Source organism: Amblyomma mixtum, chromosome 5 (genome assembly GCF_055824585.1).
Source record: "Amblyomma mixtum isolate Tamu chromosome 5, ASM5582458v1, whole genome shotgun sequence".
Classification (NCBI taxonomy): Eukaryota; Metazoa; Arthropoda; class Arachnida; order Ixodida; family Ixodidae; genus Amblyomma; species Amblyomma mixtum.
The window spans coordinates 4,441,629-4,456,858 of record NC_143016.1 but is presented as its reverse complement, the minus strand read 5'-3'; the positions used below and the strand labels follow the sequence as shown (position 1 = coordinate 4,456,858).

The 15,230-nt window shown below is 47.0% G+C and overlaps 1 protein-coding gene across 2 annotated transcripts in view; it reads right to left on the bottom strand.

The window, feature by feature from the left end:
- Positions 1–15,230, bottom strand: part of LOC149341192 (uncharacterized) — a 64,635-nt gene that overhangs the window by 24,938 nt on the left and 24,467 nt on the right. For both annotated transcript variants that reach the window (XM_089543119.1, XM_089543120.1), the window contains exon 2: positions 6,993–7,292. In XM_089543119.1, the coding sequence (XP_089399245.1) occupies positions 6,993–7,172 (180 nt within the window). In that variant the 5' untranslated portion in view covers positions 7,173–7,292. The remainder of the gene's footprint in view (positions 1–6,992; positions 7,293–15,230) is intronic.

The following is a 15,230-nucleotide window of genomic DNA, read 5'->3' as shown; positions in this document are numbered from 1 at the left end:
TAAGGGCCTGCCACTTGTTTCGCAAAATTTAGTGCGGCGAAATATTCTTAAACTGTGACTCTAGCCGAATTTGCAAAAAAATCAGTCGTTAGAATGCCGCTAATTCTACTCTCGTTTCCCCACAGAGCTGCACCTCAGACAAAGCAGCCAAGTAGCCACCTATTGCAGTGGCTGAACTTTCAGTTACAGTGGCTTGAGAAGTGCTGACAGGATAATGTGCAACAGTCCAGGTGTATCGAAGCCTGCATTTGGCTTTCATGGTACACAAAAGTCAAGTACTCCAAAAACGAACTTGGCTGGGCCTTGTGTGAAAGCACACTAGTGCCACGAAAAATGTGCCTACCTTTGTCCTTGCTGGAAGGGGGCAGATCCTGCACGAGCAAGACTGCTCAAGGCCAGCACAGACTTGACAAGGAAGACTCATGCACTCGACCATGCAGGCTTGTGTTACGCAGTGCATTAGTGGAAACCGCAGGCTTACCAAGCGTACATAGCATGCTCCTCGAGGAATTAAACTTCGCACAAAAAGCAGCAAAAGGAAGCATGTTTCTCTCCTGAAATCACTTGCTCTCGACCCTAAGCCTATCAGCCTCGAGGTGAATGTGGACTAATCAGAAAACTGCCATGATGAACTGAAAGCTGGTTGCACAAAGATGCACTGTACCGGAACAAGAAAACATATTTTAGCTGAATGCTGGCATTTTCCATGGCTGTTCAGAAGGCAAATAACTCACTCAGTGCTGAAATAAACCTGACAGTGGCTCTCTGTTCATGGTGAAACTAATGGAATGCACTCGCTCAGCAAATATCAAGTGGTACAACAGGTGCCATATGAGGGACACTAAAGGGGAATACTAAGCCAAGCTAGACTGATGGAATGGCGTTGCATGATAGCAAATATGCCATTTTTACTGAAAACAGAGCTTTGATAAGCCTTAAAAGTGAAGTACATGTGGGCCCACCCCTCACAGATTCCTGCAACTGCACCTGGTGACGTGAATCCTTCGCAGGCCATGATCCATTCATCACTTTCTCATGCAACGCTATCTCGCCGTCAATGGGCAAGCACCACTGAAACATGGGCAAAGCCGCACAGCAAGCATAGCCGAGAATGCGCACAGCCTCATAACTAAAATAGCGCACACAACATGACAGACAGAAAGATGACACGCAAACATGAGCGCTCAGTCTTTCACTTTGCATACTGTGCACACAGCATGTGTGTAGCTATCGTACGCAGCAAGTTCAGACCCACAAGATCTCAAACGGCATTCATGCTTGGAAGTAGCACATCTGATTGGCCGGAGAGCCCCTCCAAATGCACACCACAAAAATGAATAACCTTTCTCGGCTCAGGGGCCTTGAATGTGGGAGGATACTGGGAAGTTGATTTCAGATTTCCTCGGCAATGCAGCCATCTTTTCATGCAGAAAAAAAATGCTGGTAGCGTTAACGAGGCTAAATGTAACTGCCTAGCATAACGTCTTGCATAGTTTGCTATCTCCCTTTAGTGTCCCTTTGAAAGTAACTGCAACACATGGTTTGCATCAAAGAAACTTTACTGAAAGACAGGTGAGAGGACACAGAGTGCGCCAGCATACAGCTGTGGAAAATCCATCCGGCTTGGCCACACCTCTGCACAGAAATGGCACAGCTCTGTTTCCTATGTTTTCAGGTAAGCCCCTCTCTGTCATGAAAAGAAGGCCACAAGAGAAACACATTGCCTATTCCTCAGAGCAGAAAGACAAACCCAAAACTGCCGATCAGGATTTTTGCACTGCTGGAACTGATCTGCCTAACGTGGCCACCCATGGGCCCCAACAACAGGTGGTGCATGAACCGGTTGGGCGCCAACAATCTACCTGGCTTAGCAGAGACTCTGTTGGCCCGCAACAAGTTGCTTCCTCACATGTGCTATCCACTCTTAACCCATGCTAACAAAGGGGGAGTGGGTGATTGCACTTTGGAGGCCTCCTGGCAAGCTTTGGGGCCTCCAGGTGGAATACGAGGAGCCCCTAGGAAAGCCACAGTGCGCTTCCATTCAACCACGAATAAAGCCCTCCCACTGAGACTGGCTGAGAAATTGGAGTACCTGCTCTTGGAAACTGCTTCAGTACCCTCCAAGCTAAGCCCAACGGGACCACAAGAGCATGACAGCCAATATTAAAAGTTTATGCAACGAGGGTTTGGAGAGGAAATTTACCTTTTCTGCATTTAGGGCGCAGAGTTCAATATGTACTGATCCAAACTGTGCTCAGAATCAGGATACATGTGAAGACTGATGAAATTACTAAATATTGTTGCACATAAATCGACTCTGAATACAAGACGACTCTCCCCCCCCCCCCCCCCCCCCCCTCCCACTAAACTTGCAAGCCCACAACAGCGCCACCGCGCACTCTTTGTTGAGTAGTTTCCCATGAGATGGCATTGCAGCACGCATGCTACTCAAAGCCAACGGTTGAAGGGGGGAAAAAGGTCAAAGCCTATAAAGCGGTGGCCCATACTGCCCTACTCACGTGCATGCCGCCTTGCTAACTAGCACCAAACTGAACTGCCAACAGTCCTGTAGTTTCAAATTTTGGGGCAATGCATGCTGTGGAGATTACCACAAGTTTGCTCTCGTGCCATTTTACCGCGCATCCCAGAAAGAGGTCACCAGCACAAGCGAGCTAGGCAAATAGCACGCAATTTGAATTTTCATTAGTGATAAAGATTTGGACACAAATCAATGATATTTTCTTGCACATGGAGTTCCATGCATCCTGCTAAGAATGGGCACTGACACGATGTGTGCATTGCCAACAGTTCAGCCGACACCACCTTAGACTCTGCAAACAGGTTGTTTCCACGTATGGGTCGACCCCCCCAATTTCAGATGGTGGTTTCTGTATACAAAAAAAATAGGAGGTCGACTTATATGCAAGAATATACATACAGTTTAGTTTTTTACTACTACTACGTCCTATTAACTTTTGACTTCCAATGTATGAGCACATTCTTTCCGAAGTTGTTTCTACACCATAACTAAGTTAGTGAGATTTGTTCAGCTGTTCGTAAATATAGCTCATGTCAGTATACTTCTTGTGCAACTAAGCAAAGAGACAAGCATGTTAACCAGAGACACTGAAATATGAGGTTCCATTACAATAAGGTAGAGCATGCATGAAACACGAGACTAAGTAGAGCAATGGATTCCATGCGACGGTACATCCATGCTTACACAATCACTAATTGCCAGATATACAGTCATCATACAGAGCTGCTGCGCATCACAGCAGAGGGTTTTTAGCAAAACTAAAAGACTTTTTTAAGGAGCCAGGCATCAATATTACTAATAACTAACAAAATAGATTCCAGCCCCATGGTTGAAGGGTCGCTAAGGGTGATTTCAGATCGTGCGAAGGGTGGCTGATTGACACCATCAATTTGCATACTTCTTCCTCCACTGGCGTCTTTCTTTGCAGTCACAGCACGGCTAACATTTATTCATGTTTCACACTTGTACACGTTTTGTTAATTTTTTTAATTGCCATAAAGCTTTTGTTGTTCTGTGTTTACTTAAAGCTTGCCCACAAAAAATGTATCAGTGAATTCTACATTGTTTAACATATAAGGCTGCTTCAAGTGTAGTGTATAACATTCCCACCTACTATATATTTCCTCCCTCAGATAAACACCTCCAATGTCAGCAAAAATACTCCGTTGGTGCAATGTATTTTCGGGCAACCTCCAATGTGGAGTAGAGTTCAATTAAAGAAGTAATTACTCATTAGCATACACCAAAGCACAGCCACATGGCTGCAAAAGAAAGCTATACAGAGTTTTCAGAAGTTCTGCAGTTCTCAAGAGAAAAACTTTTTGTGCGCTAAGTCTGACTACCTTTAGAAAGAGTGATAAATTTTAGAAAGCGACAATATTAACTGGCCACACTCCATGGCATTCATAAATTTATTCTAAAAATTGCCAGGCATGTCCTCACAATAAATTGAAAAATGGCAGTATATATAAGTGTGTAGGTTGCCTCTGTGTAATAAATAATATTTCTTATGATCCAATATAATTGCCAATCTGTTACTCCCATTCATCAGACAAAGACAAAACTATTTGACAAAAGATGTTGACCAGCCACTCTGAGAATGATCTTATCTGAAGTCATCCATTAATAGATAAGAAGCAGGTGAGCTCACTTGCCACTTCTAGCCCTGGTCTTAAAGAACATGATTACTCCCATTCTATAGCCACAGTATCATCCTTTCTCTTTACAAGCAAGGGTACGCACACATTTATCTGTGCACGGATGCTCATGCGGAATGTGAAAGTGCTCTGCACTCAATTTTTGGCATGACCCGTATACGAGGAATACGTAACAGCAAATCAGCTTGCACTTTCAGGATCAACACACGCCAGCAATCTAACTTGGCATTTTTAACAGAGAGAGAGTGGTAGTACAGCAGCTGATATAGCCATGGAGTATAGAATCGACGCAAACTAAGAGGAAACTGAGAAAGAACACACAGGAGAGACGGCTAGGAAGGATTCATTCCACTTTTCAGAAAAACTTGGAAAGAAAACGAGAAATTCCCGGCCATCTGCAAAATTTTTCATGAAAAAAAAAATATATATATATATCCGCTAGTTCAGCCATGACAGGCAGGGCTAAAGGAGAGCAGATGAATCCCACCAGTGCTCAAGGAAAAACCTTCTCCTGTACTGAACGCACACTGCTAAAGGCAACTCTTAAGAACTTGTCCCACTGAACATGTAAATGATTCACCTCAATAAAATTCACCAGCACACTTGTGCTGTACAAGAGGTTTTTCCTTTGGAAAGAAGTGTGACTAGTCAGGCTGCACAAAGGGACAGTGGTCAATGCTACAAGCGCGTCCTTCCACTGGCCGCCGCTAGCTTCAGCTGAGCTCAGGACTGGGAGACCTAGTGCCTCAGGCCTCGCATGGAACATTCCACAGTGCTATGCACAAGAGGGAAGATGTTTCTTGACCACATCTGCATCAACACCACTGCCAGAACAAGACACAGATGCTGCTGCATGCAAAATCCGGAAGCATTTCCTCATTGCTCTACAATGCTGTGAAAACATCTTTGCCAAGAGACTGTATATCCTTTGCAGAGTAATAATTTGCTGCTGATCAATAAATGATCACTATGCGCTGGTTTCCATTCCCCTAGAGAACCACGATGTGGCACAAGTTTCTTTAAGGTGACAGAATTTTCAAGAGGAGAAAGGCATGTGTGAGCTACAAGGCTGCTGGGCAAGGAAAGACTTCTGGAACCAAAAGCGACAAATGTGCTCACTTCCCATTTCACTGCAAACAGTGAACTTCATTACAATGGCAGCTATGGGCAATGCAATAGTGCACCCTTTCAAAGATTTTGAATAGCTGTCTAGAAGCTTCAAATAATGCTTTGTAATGTGAAGCGTGTCACAATGGCAGTATGCCAAATTGCAAAATTCAAAAGCCACATGTCAAAATCTCTCTTACTTATTAAAGGGCAACGCTCTGGGGGATTTTTGGATGTCCTATGTAGATGACCTTATATTTCTTGGACCTCATCTCAAAGCCGTAATAAACCATCATTCAAAACATCAAAACAATTTCAAAACAGCAGTTAACGAGAAATTGGGCTGTACAGTTGATGGCAGTGCTTCATTTGACTCACAGTAGGTGTCATGAGGAGAATCAGTAAAATTTCTGTCTGCATGACAAATGGCTAAAGCGACAATTGTGTGCAACAATTCCATTCGTGAAATGTTTAAAATGACTGAAAACAAACTTGGTATTTTGCTTGGTATTTTACTGCTCAGCAAGCATAGGGCAAATGTCAATGAATGGAGAGCCTGCAATGCCATATATGCTGGGTTTCCCACTGAAATCACCCCAACTGAGGTCAAAACGAGGAAGTTTAAAATCCATTTGTGCTGAAATAATGCACAAACCGTCAGATATTTGATAGCCCACCGCAAAAGTTTTACGAAAATGTTTGACTGTCAAAAACCCTCCTGAGCTGCCCTTTAGGTGCAATTTCGGCTGGCCTTGGCAGGGCGCAGAAAACTTGATGGCACAGCTCTGACAGCCTGCACTGAGCATGCTGCCTCATGTTTGTACACTGCACATGCTGTCAAACATCAACACTTCACACAGTCCATGCACACGTTAAAAAAAGGAGGGAAAAGGTGCTCAGCAGAAGGGCAGGGCAGAAACAGAGACAAGGGTGAGAGCTGCTATGTTCCTCCTCAGTGCAGGAATTGAGCCCTGCTAAGCAGAGTGGCGACCTGCACACGCAAGCCACACTACACAGTACGCAGCTTTCATATCCAATGGACGAGTAAGCTCACTTTCATCTGTGAGCGGTAAAAGAGCTTGAATATTCCGGAACTGCTTGAAACAAGTTTCACACGAGCTCAGAGACCAGTTAAACAAGCCAGAGGTGCACAGAACACATTGCTGGCAGCAGCCTATCCTGAGAACTCTGCAGCACACATGACAAGACAGCATTCTGCGATAAGAATGCTCATGGTTAGTTTCAGAGAACTAAGCCATTCAAACAAACAAGCAAAATATAAAAAAGGCTCATGCATAGCTTTTATTTTTTTTTTTTTGAGCTGCCGGAAAATGTGGCTTGTTGCTGTGACGGCAGAGCAGAAAGCAAATTCCTACACAGAGAGGAGGAAGCCATGCCAACGATCATTGAGCGCCAGTAGCACCGCAGTGCCTTTGTAGGGAGAACAGAGCCAAAAGCAGGAAGACAAGGAAAATGCTTCAAGCTTGATGGTCAGCGACCACATGGTGGCCATCATATTTCCAAATGGCCTCAGAAGGCATGCTCTAATGATTCTATGCGGCCAATCTATTCATGCCAATACCGTGACGTCAGTTGGCGCAGAAGGCCACCATTGGTCAAGAGGACCGACCATCTCAGATGAAAGCAGTTTCCTCGAGAGCAGTAAGGGTACACACAGCACTTGTTACCTTGGCCGAAGCGAGGGAGCTGTTGAAGAGCGCGTAGCTTTGCTGCTGCTGCTGCTGTTGTTGCTGCTGCTGCTGCTGTTGGTGCAGTTGCTGCTGCCTCTGCATGTGTCCCAGGTACCAGTAGGGACTTACCACGGCCGCAGTGGGAAGCTGTCCAGGAAGCATGGCCTGCAGTGGCATCTGCTGCAGCAGTGCGTTTTTCAGGGCCAGGTGGTTGCGGCCGTTAATCAGCAGCTGGTCTTTCAGGTGCTGTGGTGGGTGGAAGTACTTGCAGGGTGGCTTCTCCCGGTTACAGCGACCCTGCACGGGACGCCAACAAACGGGATAAGCCTTCCAGAAGAGGCTACCACAGGAGGCACAGTCAGACATTTCTTTCACAGGGCGTTCACAGAAATATGCAAGTTCCACTGCTGTCAACACGTGGCTGCGTGCAGAAACTTTCCCACTGCCGACAAACGACAATGTTTAGCTTACTGCATACAGGGAAAGCATGAGCTTTATCGCCTGACAACTCTTCTGCATCTGCATGCTTTTCAGTTCCCCTAATCTCACCTTAGTGAGAACTACTAAAAACAACAATGACCTCAATAAATATGTTTCAGTCTTTATAAAAGCACGAAAGAAAAGCCAGGAGTCAAGCCAAACAAGAAATTACAAAAAACCAAAAAGTAGAATAAAACAGTACTCTGTTTATGGTATTGCCTAATTCGTCCTTCATGGCACATAACTGAGAAATGCCAGACCACACACTGTGTACAACGACATTAGCAAGAAACCACACATCATTGTTTTTGTCTTTAACTGCACGGCAAACACTGCTGTTCCTGACTGAAGATTGAGACTCCATAGTTCTCCTAGGAGACTACTAGTTCTCAAATTTCACACCAAAGACATGAAATGCCAACAAAGGTGAATAGAGGGCAGTGAAGGCATAGGACAGCAATAATTTGACAGTGTTAGCAGAAGCCTTTGTGCTGCCGTAGACATAATCCAGTAACGACCATGACAAGAAACATGCCACCCTCCATTGGTTTCATAAAAGACAGTATAAGGCACTATTAACTGTGGCACCATGAGCCAAACTTAAGCACAGAAAGAGTGTCACATGCCTGCATGTAGCAGGCAATTCACACCTAAGCAGTAAGATGCCACATGCCTATCATTTTGGCATAAGCTGCACTACATATGATGTATACAAGCACTCGAGCTTGACTTGTGCGGGGGACACAAATCCCTCTATACATGAAAATCTCGTTACCGAATATAAGGTTGCATTTTAGATAATTATTTCTGCTGCTATTTTCGGCGTTCGGTTTCGTTTTTAAATGGCAAGGAAACAGTGCGTGCTCTGCAGACGCTACGGCAAGATGCAAGATTTACCGTATTTTCCGGTGTATAAGACGCGGATTTTTTTTTTTCAAAAATCTTGCTGATGCGTCCTATACAAGGGTGCGTCTTATACGCTAATTTTTCGTGTTTTTTTTTTTTTTTTTTGCGAGTTCAGAAATTACTCAGGCTCTTGTTCCAGTTTTTTTCACCGAAAAAATATCACTACCAATGACGGTTGTAAGACGGTTAATATTTCAGTACGGGGACCGCCATGCGCCACTTTTTTTAAGTGAAAATCATGAAACGGCGGGGATGACGACTTCCGGGATCACAAACACGCGACCGTTTCGGAGGCCCTAAGCAAAATTAATGTGAAATGCCAAGAGATGGCGACAATCACGCTTCTCGCCATTGTCAGGACAAGCCAAGACAAGCCGGCGTTGTTTTTTAGCGACCGTTTTGCAACTTTCTTTGCTCCGTTTACGTAGTGAGAAGAGAATGTGTCAGCCGCGTTGCCTCCAGAAATGGGAAAACTTTTTGATAGCACTCTCGAAGATGAAGACTTCGAAGGTTTTAAGTAGAAATAAAATGTTGTTATAGACATATGGGAGAGCTCTTTCGTTCTTTCTTTTTTCTAAAACGTGCGCGGGTATGGCGTGAGTGTTGCCTTTTTCGATCACTTAGAGTTGCTTAAGAATTTCTCACAGGTATGGTGAATTTCGCGATGGTTGCGCAAGCGTGTTTAATTAAGCCTCACTAGCCTAACTGGGTAAATTGGGGTGCGTCTTATAAACGGGTGCGTCTTATATACCAACTTTTTCAATGACAGCCTGCATATATGACGTGTGCGTCTTATATAGGGGTGCGTCTTATACACCGGAAAATACGGTAGCTTCCAGCCGACCGTGAGAGCTGTGCGTCAGCGCCCCGCAACTATGCGGATTTGACCAGTGCTAGTCATGCGACAACCGCGCATGCACACGCCCACACCGCTCATGGCTCGGCCAACCCCGTTGCCGTGGCAACGTGCCTTGAACACAACACGGCCGCGACTCGTCACGTACGCGGCGCCTGGGCCGGACCTGAAGCGGAACCGACGATTGCGGCACTGCGACGCTCTGTCGTCGCTTCCGCGCAAGGTTCGGCAGCACGCGTTACCAGCTACCGCCTTCCAACGGCGACCTGGGCAGTCTGCAGCTGAGCGCCACAGCCGGCTCGACCCAGATCAATCAATACATTCGCGCGTGACCCAGACTAGCTCCGCCGCGCGCCCTCCTGCGCGCAGCGCACAGAACGCAGAGCGGCACTCTTTACGTGCTCCAAACGAAGCACCGCGGCACATTCGCGAGCTCGGCCACTGTCACTGCTCGGAGGTGGGCAAACGGTAATGGTGCTGGATGAACTAGTGCCAGGCAACGCCACCACAAACACGATTCACGAAAGTTGGCACTCGCATGGCCAGAAGTGTAGGCAGCCCCTCGAACGCAGCTCAGACCTTTCGATCACGCTCACGGGCTCTTTGGGAGCACGAAATCGCTTACGATGCACAGCAAAAGACTGCGCCGAGTGCAGCAACAGTCGACTTGCGCTAAATGCGCAGAACGGCTAGCTCGACGCGGGGACGCGGGCGTGGCGGGAGACTCCGCACGAATCCGCACACCGAAGCAGCCCAGCAAACCCATCCAGGCAGCCGCCCGCCACGTAAAGTGTCGCCTTGCCTCGTTTCGCAGTTTTGGGCTATGCTGTGCTCGTTGAGCAGCGAAGTCGGGTAGTACCAAACGTTTTTCTTTGCTTCGGTCAAATGCGGACGCACTGTTCTCGTTTTCCGACATTTCCCGACAGGGGTATGTTACATGCTGTAAACGAAAATTCCCTCAAAATGACTGAAAAATCCCCATTTCAGGCCTCTTTATCCTACAGCAGACTGAAAACTGCAATTTTAGACAACTAAGGTTCTTAAAATTCCCCCAAACTCCATAAAAGTTACCTTTTCGCCACACTTTCCGCCTCAAATTCTCCCGGATGGAACGCCACTGCGCAACATCGAACAACCTTCGAACTACCAAGCACCATGGGTTCAGGCGGTTCACGCTTCCATAAAGCATGCCCTATAGGTGTCACTGGTGAATTTCATTGGTGAATTGCAACGAAATTCTGGTGCTATGTATGCAATCTAAGACATCTATAGTCATAGCGGTTTAAAAAACAAGGATATGTTAATTGTTGACGAGCATTAACTGCATGAACAGAAAATAAAAAGAAAAAGAGCTCCAAGAGATGGCGCTAGAGGAGTGCTAGTTCGATGACCAACGTTTAGAATAGAACCACCATCACGTGTCAAGTTTTGAATTAACGCAACGTTCCAATCTCGCACCTAATTGCTATAACTGACACTTTCCAAATGCTCTGTGCCACCCAGGAAATTATGTAACTTCCGGTCTGACCACTTCGATTATTTTGCATGTATGGCAACCAAAGCGATAAAATAAAATGCCTCGCGGTTTAGCGTTGCCAAGCACGAAATATGGTGCGAAAGCACGGTTTTTTGCAGGTGGAAACCACCGCATACCTCAAAGAGCGAATGAGGTGTCCATGGAAGCCAGTTATGCACCTTTCCTTTCCTCAAAACGAACGGAGTCTAAACCTTGCGCTGGTTTTAAGAGAAGAAAGACGCCGCAGATGGAAGACGACGACGCTCTGCAATGCACAGCGCGTGTGTGCTGCAGTTTCATCGAGTTCCACGGTCCCTGATCTCGTGTTCAAATTTGCACAGATACGGGTTTAGTGTTAACACGAGGCGTGTTCGGCTGGTCTCGCGTAGCGGCCTTGCTTCGCGCCGCCGCGAGTTAAACACCCAGTCGTGATATTATTTTTATCGCAGGGACAGTTCGCCGTCGGAACATGGAAGGAACGGGAGGCCCTCCTTGCGTCGCAGGGCCTGGACACCCAACCTTCGCTGTGTGAACCGGGGTGCCAGTGCCATGGCCCTACGTGGCCTGGAGGCCTGTGCGATGGGCCTGAGCCCTTGAAGGGTACAAAACTCGCTAGCTCAAAGTTTTTCTATCCATCCATACCAGTCGTGATAGTGACGATTTCTTTTCCTGCCTCTTCTTCTCTATGCTCCCTGGGTGCACATACAAGATATGATTTTGCTAGGCTATGAACCTCCGGATCAGTGCTTTCGCACTAAAAAAAAAAAAGAATGTGACTGCCCTGCTTGTGCGAGCATTCGTCGCGCATCACGTATGAAGCATAGGCTGAACTATGAGCGTCCGTTCAAAAAAGCGTCCCGCACTGCTGGCTGCTTCCGAGATGGCGGCCCATTGCCAAGACCAGAGAGAGCGCTCTCCTAACGAAAGCCTGATCGAAAGACTGCGAACCAGCAGCGTATGGTTAACTCACGCGAATAAAATTCGTAACGCGAAAGAAGACGCACGGAGGACAAGAAGGGAAACACTTGTTTCGCGCTGCATGAACCTCACCAAATAGCTGCAGTCTGGGAACGAGCCCCCACTGAGGGGTTCCGACGACCATACGATAAGCGGTTCAAGACCGTCAATAACTTCCTCGCGACAACAAAACCTGGAAGAGGAGGGGGTCTTTATTCGAAGCCGCCCAGCCAAACATTCGGCTAGGGCCATCTGCCACGTCTGACTAAAGCCAACACTCCCAAGAGGACGGCGGGATAAGGAGAGGCAATGACAGCGTTACAGGAGTATAAAATGTGTTCTTTAATGATCTCCGAAAAGTTAGGTGCAGACAAAGGGAATGTTCAAAGCACCGGTCTGAGTCGCGTTGTAACTTTTGCGGGAGCAAAAATACCATGATGACGGGCGTCCCGAGGGAAAATCGCCAGCGACAACCAAGCACTAGCTTTAGCTTGTTCCACGAGCAGACAAGCTCGCGGCAGCACTATCACGAGCCCGGGACCTGTTTCCAGCAACGTCCTGCGCATGCGCCGAACATTATCGCCCGCCATTTTCGCGAGGAACGCGCTCCTTCCTGTTATTCCGCGACCGGCGCTTAAATGCCCTGCCCACGACGCGACCAACTGCGGGACAATACGTAATTCGAGTCCCGCGAATATGTGCACGTGGTCCCCCGCACGCACCAACCCCAAGCATGGTCCTGTTCGCAACCGTCCTTGAGTCTAGGGTTAAACGAATTTTGGTTTGGTTTATGGAGTTAAACCGTCCAAAGCGGATAAGCTATGACGGCCGCCGCAGTGAAGGGCTCCAGATAATTTCGATCACCTGGGCTTCTTTAACGTTCACTGACATAGCACTGAACATAGGCCTGCAGAGCTGAAAATGTACTATACTGCTGCGAGGCAGGTGTGTATACAGATGGCTCACGCACGTTTACACCACGGAAAGTGAGAAGACTTGGACAAAAGGTTCTCATAGCGAGAGCAGTAGAGCTTGCATCAGCACCGAAAAATGAAAAAAAAAAAAAATCATAACCAAGCATATATCTTCAGTGCAGGTCCAACGCACAGAGCAAGCAGTAACGTAGGCGCCCTTTTCTCCAACCCAAGCGCACGACACGAGAATGCGCATCAATATGCTGGCGAACAGATGGGCGGCTTCCGGAGCAGCCGGCCTGCTATTTTTTATTACTTCAGTCTGTCAGCTAGCAAACGAGTTGCTGTAAGCACCGCCGTAGAAACTTACAATGCTCTTTTGTTGAGATTACCGAAAAGAGCCTTCCGATTCCTGCCACTCAACGAAATACTCCTTTCAACACGAAGCAATGTCGAAGCAACAAACAGGCTGCGGTAGCTTCCCGCACCTGTTCAGCAACCGCAGTTCTTGTTTTAAAACCTCCAGAATGTTTTCTCATAAGCAACTCGCGTCACACGTGCCAACCCCCGATAAATATGTATCAACATCAGTCAGCATCGTTCTTGTCGCCATGTGAAGCAATACCACTCAAAAGCAAATGTACTGCCCAACTGTTTTAAGTGGTAATTGTAACCGTCATAATGTGGACGAACTAGATCTTAATTACACTGCAATCAATAGCGCAACTGCCATACCAGTATGTCCTGCTGGAACATTAAATTTTCGTTCTGCGACGCAAACGAGACGTGATTAAAATTATCTGTGTGCATAGCGTGGGGCCTGGCGATCCATTAACGTCGAAGGTAAACGCCGAAATCGTAATATTTGATATTTTAATCTGCTCCTGAAACACTCCTTTCGGTTCGACGATGTCGAAATGTAGCGGAGATTTTCTGCAGCTGATATGAGGCGGCAACCAAACAGGACGCTGCCTTTTTTGATTGACTGGGCTTGGGCTTGACTGACTAGGTTCGAACTTAGTTCTTTTACGCTGATGGAATGAGTACAAAACATAATACTCAAAAGAAAACATTCGACAGAAGTCTGTCTGGTTGGGAAATTTAATGTTAGGAGAAGGTAAGTGACGCCAACCAAGTAAAATACAGGAAAAACACGACGTTTCGGGACCGGCTCGGCCCCTTCTTCACGGTGTGACTACGGGCCCGTAGTCACACCGTGAAGAAGGGGCCGAGCCGGTCCCGAAACGTGTAAGAAGGTAAGTGACGCCAACCAAGTAAAATACAGGAAAAACACGACGTTTCGGGACCGGCTCGGCCCCTTCTTCACGGTGTGACTACGGGCCCGTAGTCACACCGTGAAGAAGGGGCCGAGCCGGTCCCGAAACGTCGTGTTTTTCCTGTATTTTACTTGGTTGGCGTCACTTACCTTCTCCTAACAAAACATAATACGTCTGAGTAGTGTAAGCTTCTCACGTGGAGAACAAAAAACACTACGAAAACTAATATGCACAACACTAGGGGTGGCATTTTTCATTCTGCTTCAAACTATCGGAAAGGCGAGCGCTGGTCAGTGGACCACGTATTCCTCAAACGAAGCCGATAACTCTGCTATATGCCGGCGGCTGGAGACCACGCTTGTGGAGGTGAAACAACGCAGCGTAATTTGCACGACGTTATCAAGCTTGTTATATGAGTCTTTGCTTGTTGGGATCTTGCTCCCAAATTCGGACTCATGAGATTGTTATCATTCCTGCGCATGTAATCTGCTAACGTGAGAGCGCAATTATCGCCGCAGAAACGGGAGTCGCGCTTTCTTTCAACTGCCGCCCGTACCCACTGGCGCTTGGAACCAAGCACAACGCGAAGCTCCGCCTAGGGCAGCACGAAAGGCGCGAAGCGAGTGATGTTTTTTTACAAAGCACGGATGAGAGCGCTGTAATCGCGGCGCATTCGGGCGCACGGAGCGCGCTGTCACATGGTATTTTTTAAATTCCGCGGGCTTTCGTTTTTCTCGAATAAAAACGCCCACGCTAAGTCTATCTCGTTGGAAGTGCATGAATTGGACAATACTTGTGGAGCTCCACTACTTTCCTATTGACGCCTGAACGTTTCAAGCTATATTTATCTATATTTATTTATCTCGACAAATTATACAAATTGGACAAGCGAAAAAAATTTTACTGTAACTTTTGATAAACCATAACATCCATGCGATTTCAGTTCTGAAGAGCGCTTAGGTTTTTTTTTTTTTTTTTTAATCTTGGTCCAAGTTAGCTGGGACACCCTGTATATCTTCAGCTGGCGTCGAATTATGGGCGAGGCCCTAGACGCGCGTGATGCGGACAACGCGTTGATAGCATCCGCCATTAGCAACAGCAGAGCAGGTGCATTGATTAAAATGTCGCAGTCAGAGGCACGCATCGTGTTTGTTTTTACAGACGTCCCGGGAAACAGTAGCGAGCTTCCCCGGTGCCAAGAAAAGCGCCCTTGGCTTTCACCGTCGCGGGTATACGGCACACAGCAGCGCGACACTTTGGCCGGCTTCCAAAGCTAAGCAGATGGGATGGCTTCGCGGCGGAGCACGCTGTTTCCTCATGTCACACCGG